Here is a 12,222-nt window from a genome sequence, read left to right as displayed (position 1 = left end):
GCTCCTCCTGGAGCCCTTTATTAGCACATGACACCCAAGTTTTAGTCTCATTTCTTACCGTGCCCTTCCCTCCACATCGCTCCACTGCCCTAACCTAGTTCTCAGACCCGTCAGGCTCGTTCCAGTTTCAGGGCTCGGACATTTGCTGCTCTGTCTGGGATATTCTGCCCCCTGATAATCACATGACTTACCTTCTTCTCCTCATTCAGGGCCCACCCTGAAGGTTACCTCTTCATGTCCCAACACCAATCTAAAGAAACCATCTGCCCAGTATTACATTCTAACACCGTTTTACTGTCTTCATAGCACTTGTTACTGCCTGAAATCGCTTTGCTTCTTTCTTCACTGACAGTCTGCCCTCCCAGAGGAAGCTCCACGAGCCCATCTCGGTCTCCACTGTGGTACTGTACAGCCCGGCACAGCTCCTGGCACAGAGCGGCTGCTCAGTAAGTGCCCGAAGAGGGACTGGATGGACGGCCGTGCTGTCACACCCCCGTGTCTTCGTTTCCTCCGCGGGCGCTCCCACACTGAGCTGGTACCTCCCGAACCTCCTGAAATCCCACTCACCATGCAAAGCCTGGTTCAAATACTGCTTCCTCCCTGATGTCTCTCTAGCCTTCCCAAGCAAGACCAATCAGCCCTCCTTCTGTGTCCTAAGAGGACTTTGTCCACACTGGGGTCATAGCCGCCGTTCCTGAAGTGTCCCCATACTAAACCACAAGCTGCTTGAGCTCCTTGTCTCAGGCCCCCTGTGTTCTTGGTGACAGACTCCAAACCCCAACAGGTACTCCTCCAGCCAGTGAGGCCTGGGTTTGCATCACAGCTCTATACCTGGGACAAGTCAACTCTCCAAGACTCGGCTTCCTTAATAAAAATATAAAATCGCAGGCATCCCTTCCCAGGACTGCTGTGAGTGAGAAATGGAAAGTGGCTGTACAGCCACCAGCACAGTGGATGGTACACAGTACAAGGTAGCAGTTACCAATGTTACTATTATAATTGCAAAAGGTACATACCTAAGATTGCCATTATCTTGCAGAATCTGTATCAGGTTAAATTTTGGTTCTGGCTCCTGAGGCTCAATCTTGCAGCACTGTTCACCTTTATTAGTCCATTCAGGAACTTTCACGGCTTTTTTTTTGGGTGAATTTTCTACCATAATGGTCAATGAGGATGTGTATTTGGCTTGATTTTCTCCAAGGGACCCTGCAAACTCCTCCTGGGAAGCTTCCTGTTCTTCATCTTCATTGTCCAGTGCGACTTCTTCCTCCTCTTCACTGTCTGTCTCAGTTTTTACATTCATTTCAGCTGGTTGGGTAATCACTAAATGCGAAGAATCACTAATGTTGCTGAAAAAAGGATTAAATTTTCCTCTCTCCCAATACCTTCCTTTTATCTTTTTAATAAAAACCCACACCTAAATCAGACCACACATAACACACAGAAATAAGGGCATACACATGTCACTCTCCAATCTTAGGTATTCTAAAGACCTAGTGACCATCTTCATCACAGCTGATGTTTCTCATCATCATACCAACAGCTCTCTCACACCTTAAGGCAAAAAAAATCTCAGTATCCTCTAGAATGTGTCAGAGATTTTTAGAAGGGCACTTTTCATGAATGTACAAAGAGCAAGGGAGTGTCCTTCTCTACTGTGTTTATTCATCATCCTTCTCCTTCTCTGCCTTGGAAGGTCTGTGAGAACAAGGGCCAAATACTTATTGACCAGCGACACCCCAGTGACCAGTGTGACTGACAGAGGTGCTCAGCGAATGAAGGACGGAGGACAAGAAAGTCAGCCAGGTAGTCCGTGGCAAGCATATAGGGGGGAGTTTGGAGAAACAATAAATTTGCCTTCATCTGTTTGTGTTTAAAATATTTACAACACTTACCGATGTCAAAGGATAAACTGGACTTAATATCTAATCATGAAAAATCCGAACAATAATGCTCAGGATTCGATTAAACTTCAGCCAATGCTATTTCTAAAGCATCAGGTATTATATGATGCTGAAATACAAGCAAAAGCCACAATGTGTGTGCTTTGGATATTCAATACAAATATTATAGAGTGGAAGGTTTAAGACTTATAATCCTTTTGATTTTCAGTTTCAGAGATGAAGGAATATACAAAAAATCAAGGGCATGTGGTCAGGGAGGTTCTGGTTCATCGAGTGTTAAGAAGATGATTAAATCAGATGGCAGGGCCCAGGTCCGGGACTCCGGGGACAGCCCCCCACCCCGCACGTACCTGGGTACTTTGGCCTCGTGGCCCTTGGCTTCCCATTCCGTCGCCTACGCTTCCGCACCTCCAAAGACAAGAGCTTCCTCTCATAGAGAGCAGCGTGCAACTTGGCTTTTGAGTTCATACTCTCTACCTTCAGTTCCGGCGCTCCATCTGTAGTTGTTCTATGGGAAAAAAAAAAAAAACTCAGAAAGTCCTCCCCTATATTCCAAGACTAAGCTTGACAGACATCTGTGATAACGACAGACTGGGAATGCACGCTAGGTAATCTAGCGAATTCTAAAAGGTTTGACGGATGAATCGAAATACTGGAATCTACATTAAAACTTCACTAATGGCCTGTCTGAATGTGTTAAATGTTCTGAACCAAAATATAGCCGAAGACAACGTTTAAGTATTAAGAATTCGGTAATTCCAACTATTTATTGCAGAGATCACAAAGTGCTATCCAATACCTTATACTTTAAAAATGACTGAGTGATACTGGTAACATTTTAATTCTCAGGCTAGGTTGTGGCTAGAGGTATTATTTTATTGCTATTCATTATACCTTAGAATTATACAAATATTATTTTGAAGGTACAACATTTAGTGAACACAGCAGAGGTGGCGACCAGGGGAGGAGGGGCCGATCACCTGTGAACATGCTAGCACGGGGCTGACTGAGACTCACAGGGCAAGTGTCTTAGTAAAACATCACCAGGACCTTGGGACGCACCAAGTCTCAACCATTCCACCATGAGGAACTCCTCCCTCAGAAGCTACTTGGTCACAGGAATAGATGGGGAAAAGCGGCAGGGACCCTTCAGGTGTTGAGTGCAGGTCAGGAGTCAGTCGGAGACACAGGGAAGGGCAGGCGGCAGGTGCAGGACAAGGCCACGTTCAATCACCACATGAATGGGAAGTGGGACGGGGAGAGGGGTGGCAGCAGCTACGTCAGGCATTCAAGTAAACCATGAATTACTGGAGTGACAGGCATCGAGTCCAATCCACACAAGGACCGGATGAGTACGAGGCAGCAGAGGTAACTGGGTAACCAGAGAGATTGAGGGTGTTCGGTCGTTGGGCCAGAAAAGCAGCTAGTGTCTGAAAATACTAGCTTTGAACGCTCCCTCCCGAACTTTCTAGAAATCAAAGTATATTCCCTTTGAGGTCCAACAATCGTCCTCATTTCTCTGGAAGTTTTCAGTCTCTGAGTTCAATGAAAAGGTTGTCTCTTTTGGTCTATTTAGGACTTTTAGGGATTTCTGGGTGGGCGAACAGAATATTATGTAAATCTTTTGGAGGCCTTCTCGCCAGGGCAGGAAATTGGGTCCAGAACAGGGAAGATCCTGACATCAGGGCCAGAAACGGGAAGCAAATTAATGAACTTCAGAAATATTTCAAAATCAGCTTATGACACTCCCCATAACTGAACTCTGCCCTACCTTCTCTCACATACACATACAGAGTTGTGACAATACATCTTTTAGTCAATTAAGTAACAAGGAAAATGAAACAAATCTGATATTTTAAAGTAATAACCATAAGCTTCTAAGAAACCCTGAAGAGACACATAAACCCTAACTAGCACAAGGGAAGAAGGCAGGAAATGCCGAGGAAAATGTGAATCTGATCAACAGAAGGGCCTGTCTTGTTGATCACGGGGTACTAATATTTTCAAATTAATAAACAGCTGAATTCCCTGCAAATAAGTTGTAATACCTTGTAGCTACATCCACCTCATTTTATTTTGTCAACTATCATAAAAATATTTAAATGAACAGAAAAGTGTAAAAATCATATAGTGAATACCCATTTTTACCCACTGCCTAATTCCCACGATGAATATTTTACTGCATTTGTTTCATCAAATGTATATACAATCTCCCATTCTTCTATCCACCCACCAATCCATCTAATTTTTAAAGCATTTCAAAGTTGGACATAGACATCAGTGCATTTCACTCCGAGGCACTTCAACATGCCTATCATCACGCAGAGTTCAATGTTTGTTTTGAGTTTGGGGGCATTTGTGGTGACCTAGAAACTATACACAGTGAAATACCCAAATATTAAATTTCCAGCTGCTGAGTGATGACAGATGCCATTACCGTCCCCTCAGAGTGTCTCGTGGCCCTTCCCAGCCTATCCCGGTCACACTCCCAAAGAAACCCACTGTTTGAAAGGTCTCTGCCACCTACTTAGGTGGTGTGCCTGCTCTAGAACTTCATGACAGTGAAATCGTACAGTAGGAACTCTGGTGTGTAAGCTTCCTTTCATACAGCACGGTTTTGAGATTCATCCATGTTGTAGGCATCACTGTTGGTTGGTCCCTTTTGATTCCTGAGGATTAGTCTGTTGCATGAGTAATTCACAGTTCTCCCACTCTCCCGTTGCTAGACATTAGGTTGTTTCCAGTTTTGGAATATTACGAATGAAGTGGCTGTAAACATTTCTGTGCAGTTATTTTGTGGTTACATTTTTCACTTCTCCTGGGTCAAGATCTCCAAGTGAAATTTTCCAGGCTTTCTAACACACAGCCAGACTCTTTCTACAGTGCTCGTTCCAGTTTATATCGCCAATGACAGTCCATGAGAGTCCCACTAGCCCCATATCCTCACCATTTAATGTTGTCAGTCATTCCTCCACCACCACATTTACTGAAGTATAATTCACAAATAAAATTGTAAGACAGTTAAAATGTACAACGATGATTTGATACAATTCTACCCATTCTACTGGGTGTTCAGTGATACCTCAGGACTTAATCTGCAATTCTCTGATAACGAATGAGGTACTAAGCACACTGTCGCGGGCACAGGGCTAGTCACAGGTCTTCCTTTCGATGGCCGGCCTGGGCATTTTCTTACCAGTATCTTATGATAAACAAAAGTTTTTAATTTTGAGAAAATTGAGCTTATCATTTTTTTCCTTATTTTGTTTATTGCTTTCTGTGTCATGTCTAAAAACTTCTGCCAAACCCAAAGTCACAGGTATTTTCCTTAAGAAGTTTTAGAGTAAAAGCTTTTGTGTTTCTGTCTGAATCATCTCTAATTTTTGAGAGGCAGGGGCTGAATCTCATGTTTAAAACTATCGGCCCCGTTTGTTCAAGTTTCCTTTCCCCACTGGTTTGCTTGTTCAAGTTTCCTTTCCCCACTGGTTTGCTTTAAGCCTTTGGTTTAAAAGTTAAATAACCATATAGATATTAGCCTATTAATGAGTTCTTTATTCTGTTCCAATGATCAATGTGCCACAGTTCTGATCACTACTGCATTACAGAATTTCTGTAAGTCAGATACTTCGAGTCTTTTCCAAGATTACCTTGGAGATTCTAAGTTCTTTCATTTCCAGGTAAATAGAAAAAAAAGGTCAGTCAATTTCTACCAAAAAAAATCCACTAAACTAATAATTGGGACTGCACTGGGTCTTTAGACTAATTTGGAAAGAATGGATATTCTCCAATATTCTTAATATTTACAATATTAAGTCTCTTCACTTATTTAGATCTTTTTAAATCTTTTTCAATATATTTAGTAGCTTTTACTGGATAAATATATGTTGTAAATTTATCCCTAAGAATTTTGTATTTTAAAATGTTATTATACATAGAATTTTAAATTTCACTTTTCAATTATTTATTGCTAGTATATCAAATTTTTTTTAGTACACGGACCTTGTATCCCAAGACCTTGCTGAGCGTAGCTGTGTGTTCTGATATTCTGTGGATACCTCGGGATTTCTACTGACCTGATCATGTCACCCAAGGACACAGACACTTAACTTCCTCTTTTCCCATGTACAAGCCTTTTATTTCTTTTTCTGCTTTATTATACTGCTTAGGACCTCTAATACCAAAGAAGTATGTGTGGTGAGAGTGGACATCTTACTACTATTCAGAGGGGGAGAGTCTTCAATATTTCACCATTCAGTAATGTTAGAAATAGTTTTTTCATAGAAAGCCTTTGTCAGATTAAAAAAGTCCCCCTCTGATTTGCTAAGAGTTTTTCTCAGAAATGCATTAGATTTCATCAGATGCTTCTCTCTCCCTCCCTCTGTCTTTCCTTCTGCAGCTAATAAAGTGATCATCTGGGTTTTTTCCTTTATTTAATATGATACATGATATTGACTAATCAAATGTCAAACTAACCTTGTATTGCTCAAAAAAACTCACTTTAGTCAAATGTATTATTATTTTTTATATACTAATATTGCTAATATTCTTTTAAGAGATTCTGTGTCTATATTCATGAAGACATTAGCCTGTGACTTTTTTAAATGTCTGTCACATTTGGATGTCACAGATATGCTGGCATCATAAAACCAACTGGGAGGTGTCCCTTCGCAGACTTTTGAAAGAGTTTGTGTGAGACCAGTATTCTTCCTCCAATAGTTTTGAGAGGTTACCAGTGAAACTACTGGGCCTGGAGTTTTCTGTGTAGGAAGGAAACTTTTGATTACAAAGTCAATATTCCGAATATATATAAGGTTATTCAAAATTTTTATTTTGGCTTACAGCAGTGTTCCCTCCCCACAAGGAATTCAGACATTTCATTTAAGTTGTCAAAGCAGTGGAACGAGGTCGTTAATAATATTCCCTTTTCTGTACGTCTGTAGGATCTACACTGATATCCCTCCTCCCTATCCCGTACTGGTGATCAGTGTTCTCTGTTTCTTTCCTAGATCAGTCTGCATACGAGTCGATCAATTCTGCTACCATACCAATAAAAATTATTTTATTTTATTTTTTATTTATTGTTTGGTGTTTAAAAAAAAATTTATTTGATATCTGCCCTTTATTGTTTCCTTTTTCCTACTTACTTTGGGTAACTCTTCTTTTCCCAGTTTCATAAAAGGGACATTAGATCAGTGATTTAGGCCTCTGTTTTCTAATATGAGCTCTTGAAGATGTAAATTTCCCTTAAAACACTCCCTTAGCTGCATCCCCCACATTTTAATTTTATATTTTATTATCATTCAGTTCAAAATTTTTCTAATTTCCTTCATGGTTTCTTCCTTCACCCATGGATTATTCAGAAATGTGTTGTTCAATTACTAAATATTCAGAGATTTTCTACTGCTGCTGATTTCTAATTCTACTGTGGTCAAGGAGAATTCTATTGTGGTCTACTGTGGTCACTTTCATCCTTTTCCATGTCCTGAGACTTGTTCCGTGCCCCGGCACACGGCCTGTCACACCACCTCCGTGTGCTCGCACCTGTGCACCACCCAGACAGCCCTGCTGGGGGCCGTGTACCATGAGTGGCAGACAGTGAACAAAAGATAGAACTCATTGATCTTTAAATATTCTTATTGTTTAATATTTTATCTTTCTTCTTGTTTTGTTTTTTTTTAGTTTCCAAATTAATAGCAAATGCTCTAGAAAGCACATTCCTTGACTAAAAACTGGAGGAAACTTACAAACTAAGTGTGACTTTCATCTAGGAAACAAGCTCGATTTTTCTCAGTTTTTCTTTAGCGGCAATCCCTAGTTTTCGTTTTTTAAAGGAAACACAGATTTATGCTTCAGCAGATCTGGATGAGACACAAAGTTTTCAAATGTAGAACAAAAAGCTAGATGTTCTCATTCTGCTTTTTGAAGAGACACAGAATGAAGGGACGGATGCAGCGTCTCCGATCAGAGGGTGCTAAGGGTTAGGAGTTTTTGCTGTGGTTGGAGTCTTCAGGGGCGTAAGGCCACCCTAGTCCTCCTCCTGAGACCTTTCTCTGCTCTGCCAAACATGAACAGCCACAGCTACTCTGCATACTTTTAGTTCCGTGGCAAAGTGGAAACGGTTGTATTCAATCCCGTAAGGCGCAGAGACCAAGGTATGTCAAAGCCAAAACATAACCTCTTATTTGAATCTAACGTGAGTATACTTGAACTTTCATTAATACTCTGGTCTCTCTCATTGCCAAATATATGAATACTATTATTATCAGTTGAAATGATATACCCGTAGTTATAAGTACATAAATCTCAAACTTCGTTTGTAAAAAGTAGCCACAGAATAGCGTTTCAATAGAAAATATTTTTATGTTACAACTCAGGCTGAGCCAAACTGAAAACAGTTATATGAAGTATCATGCTCAGTCTGTGCATAGTCACATATTATGCTCATGTAAGAAATTGCTCAACTTTTAAAAGTCAGTTACCGTGTTCTTCCTGCCAATAAGCTTCTTCTTGGGTTTCCCCTACAGGAGCAGAAAGGACAAGTGGGTTAGAGCGCACATATTCTTTCCTGAGTTCACACACGCATGCACACACACACACCTGCAATATGCACTGCAGAGATTCAGTGTGGAATTATGCCACGGAGGGCAGCCTGGGGGAGAAGCAGAGAGATGAATCGAGAGCATGCTGAGAAAACAGATAGAGTACCCTGAGCTTGAGGGAGGATCAGTAAAGCGTAAAAGGGATAGAATCAATGAATTCTAGAGAAAAATCCTAACAATCACTTGCTTGTATACATCTAATCACAAATTAAGTCACATTATTCTTCATAACAGTCGTGTGAAGGAGGTTATTATTAGCCCCATTTATAAAGAGACATTTTGTGACAAGCCCAAGGTTGGAGCTTAATAGGTTTAAATTTGAACCCGGGGCTTAGGTCTCCCAGTCCAGTTCTTACATACTTTCAATGAACTGTGTGGGGAGAAGAAACCAATCGCAGTTCTCATAAGTTCAAAAAGCTGCTCACGAGAAGCAGATTTCCCACAAGTGATGCTCTCCATCGCTCTAACCACAGGAAGTGAATGCCATTCATGTTTAAATTGGCTTCTGTTTTTCTTTAAAAATATTTTCTCCTCATTCAATTTCCTTTCACCTAACACTCTTTTCAAAGTTTCCCCAGTGTTACTTGTACTCATTTGTAAATGTGCTCATTTAGTCCAGCACAATTTTACCTGGGTGCAAGCTGATGTATCCCACACCACGGACAAGATGACCGACAGTTCCATCACCATAAGGATCCCCCGTGTTACCCTTTTATGACACACACCTCTCACCTGGCCCCGCCCCCCCACTCCCTGTAATCTGCTCTCCACTCTAAAGGTGTACCATTTCAGTATGTTACATTAATGAAACCGCACAACAGGTAGCCTTTGGTATTGGGTGTTTTTTTTTTTAAAGACATAGATACAATCAATACCAAGATTTAGTATCTATAGAAAAATCAAGTGAAAGTTAGTCTTCACCAAAATGTTTTGTCTTTCCCTTCTCTCGTCTTCTATTCAGGCTAATGTCCTGGTATTGCCACACTGTCATCAGAGAGTCTTAAGATGCTTTAAACTTTCATCAGATAATGGTTTTCTCCACTAATTTGCAATCATGGCTTCACATTAGTGTCTCCTAGGCAGCTTTTTAGTAAGCACTAATACTTCAGTCCGGGGGTAGGGCCAGGAGAGAAATATGGTTTGCAAGACCCCCAGGCATTACTACGTGACAGGGTTAGAAGCACAGCCATCCTGTAATAAAGTATAGGAAACACTGTTGCCAGGGCAGGGCAGGGCAGGTAGGTGAAGGAGGAGTGAGGGAGAGCAGGAAAGGCAGACAAAATTAACTTAAAGAAATGATTAAAGAATTAGTTTGAAAGAAGTTCTGACAATAATACAATGGAGTCTGCAGGAGAGAAAACATCAATCCAGACTGAAGAGAACAGACTTACTGGAAGACGCCAGGGCTTGCAATAAGCAATTTCAATGTTTCCATTTTTCCGATGCCTGTTTTTGTGTGTGTGCCTACCATGTGGTAGATTCCTGATACTGACAAAAATAAACATACCAAAATATTCACTCTTATAAGTCAACCTGTGAAGCAGACTGCCCAGTAAACAGGCAATTATTATCGAACATGGGAATCTAAATCAGACTGAGGGATAAAAAGGGCTAGGAGAACTTCCTCCTAGTCTGGGTAAGAGGATGCAGGACACATCTAGAAAAAAAGTTCAGAGATGAGTGTATCGGCAGTAGCAGCACCGGCTGTGCCAGTCCCCACGATTAGTGGGAAGAAGTGGGGAGCAGCTAGGGCTTGGCCCAGTGCACCTCACTCGGTGCCACTTGTGAGCGGCTCCTTTGAAGGAAAGCTAACATTTTACCCAGGAAGTCAGGGAGTGAGACTTCCTTCTATCAGCTTCATAAAAGCACGTGGCACTTCCTCTCTGAACGCCTGCGCAGACTCTCCAATCTGTTGCCCATCACGCGCAGCAACATGGAGTGGCCTCTTCACTCACTTAGACAGAATGTTGGAATAACTTGAAGGCCGTAACTCTAAATTATACCACATGAAAGGTTATCACGGAGAAGCGCAGCTACTGAACACAAAAATTTGGAAAACCAGACGATATTTCAGGGCATCATTCCATTAGGTTACTTCACAGGTGCTTGCCTAACCCACAACTTATAAAAACAAGCTCCTCAGAAATGCCCAAGACTGCTTCCTGAACAATTATGCCAACTAGAGACACACATGGACTGAGAAAAAGTAGTCATAAGTACTGCTACTTAACTTACCAGGTAGTTAGATAAAATAGATCAAAGATTCAGAAAAACTGAATTGACTGAATCACTTACCTTTTAAATAAGCTAATAAAAATACACCTAGTTTATAATGGATAAGAAATTTGTATCACTATTACCTTAGCTTATCAGAGGTGTCAAACTCATTTTCACCAGGGGCCACATCAGCCTCACGGTTGCCTTCAAAGGGCTGAAATAAGTTTAGAACTGTATAAATATAACAACTCTTTAACTGTTAAGGAGTTGAATTTACACTCTCAACCCTTTGAAGGCAACCGTGAGGCTGATGTGGCCTCCAGTGAAAATGCGTTGGACACCCCTGGCTTAGATCATAAAATTGTTGTTAATGATGAGAAAGATATAGATAGCAATGTGAAACTTCAAAAACATAAGGTACACGTGGGAGGTAGAATTTTAAAAATATAAACATTTAGTGAGCCCTGGCAGGTGTGGCTCAGCGGATTGAGTGCCAGCCTATGAACCAGAGGGCCGCCAGTTCGATTCCCAGCCCGGACACATGCCTGGGCTGCAGGACAGGTCCCCAGTAGGAGGCACATGAGAGGCAACCACACACTGATGTTTCTCTCCCTCTCTTTCTCCCTTCCCCTCTCTCTGAAAATAAATAAATAAAATCTAAAAAATGTAAAAAAAAAAGATTTAGTGACAAGAGAAATACTCTCTTCTTCTAACAGAAAAAAAAGGACAAAATGCTAGAAAATTCAGAAGTAGTAGGAATCCAAAACATCTTTAATTTTACTAAATATCTTGCTATAAGAAAAAGTAACCCTTCTAATCTTAGTTTTAAAGAACACATAAATGATTATTCTCGTTATTTTTTCCTGGTTTTTGAATTTGCAATGCTAATTTGCAGAGCTCGATTGACTTTCCTAATGAGATCTAATTCTATTAGTATGAACAGTTACATGACTGAGTCTAAAACTTGTGTTCCGTACCCAATCTCAGAGAAAAGTTTTCAGCAAATATCAAGTGTCACTCTTGCTCTAAGCTTTTTGCAGATATTTTTTTCTGGTTAACAAAGATTTCTTTTACTTTGCAATAGTTTTCCCATGAATGGGTATTGTATCTCTTTTATTTTGTTAATATGGTGAAATATGTTGATTCAATTTCAAATGTTAAACCAAATTTTCCTTTCTAGAAGAAACCCCTTGTCAAGCTAAAAAAAATCATTTTGCATTAAAAAAAAAAAAGGATGGAAGGGTGGACTGAAGGTCATTCTAAGGGACGGGAGTGTGCAAGGCAAAGAGGCACTAAAGGGCAAGCAGCTGGTCTGGCTGGCCCTGGGCTGTGTGGGGAAATGGAGATCATGAGGGCTTTCTTTGCTAAACAGGGAAATTCAGTGTTTGGTTTTGTTTTATTTTTTATTCCAAGTCTTCAGAATACAGAAGTGTTAAGTACAGCCTGAAGAAAGAATTCGGGGAGTGGATAGAGAAAAACAGTAATCTTCTTAACTGAAATTT

At 40.7% G+C, this 12,222-nt stretch overlaps 1 protein-coding gene across 8 annotated transcripts in view; it reads right to left on the bottom strand.

Moving 5' to 3' along the window:
• The window catches only part of TTLL5 (tubulin tyrosine ligase like 5), a 252,183-nt gene that overhangs the window by 163,368 nt on the left and 76,593 nt on the right, over positions 1 to 12,222 (bottom strand). For 7 of the 8 annotated variants that reach the window (XM_045822847.1, XM_045822851.1, XM_045822844.1 and 4 more), the window contains 3 exons: positions 8,384 to 8,422; positions 2,255 to 2,412; positions 1,017 to 1,323 (listed from right to left, as the gene is read on the bottom strand). In XM_045822847.1, coding sequence (XP_045678803.1) covers positions 1,017 to 1,323; positions 2,255 to 2,412; positions 8,384 to 8,422 — 504 coding nt within the window. The remainder of the gene's footprint in view (positions 1 to 1,016; positions 1,324 to 2,254; positions 2,413 to 8,383; positions 8,423 to 12,222) is intronic. The other variant, XM_045822849.1, reaches the window with a different exon arrangement.

This window comes from Phyllostomus hastatus, unplaced genomic scaffold (genome assembly GCF_019186645.2).
Source record: "Phyllostomus hastatus isolate PE091 unplaced genomic scaffold, TTU_PhHast_1.1 phas_scaffold_501, whole genome shotgun sequence".
Lineage (NCBI taxonomy): Eukaryota > Metazoa > Chordata > Mammalia > Chiroptera > Phyllostomidae > Phyllostomus > Phyllostomus hastatus.
The sequence above is the reverse complement of the archived record's forward strand: the minus strand, read 5'-3'. Positions and strand labels throughout refer to the sequence as shown.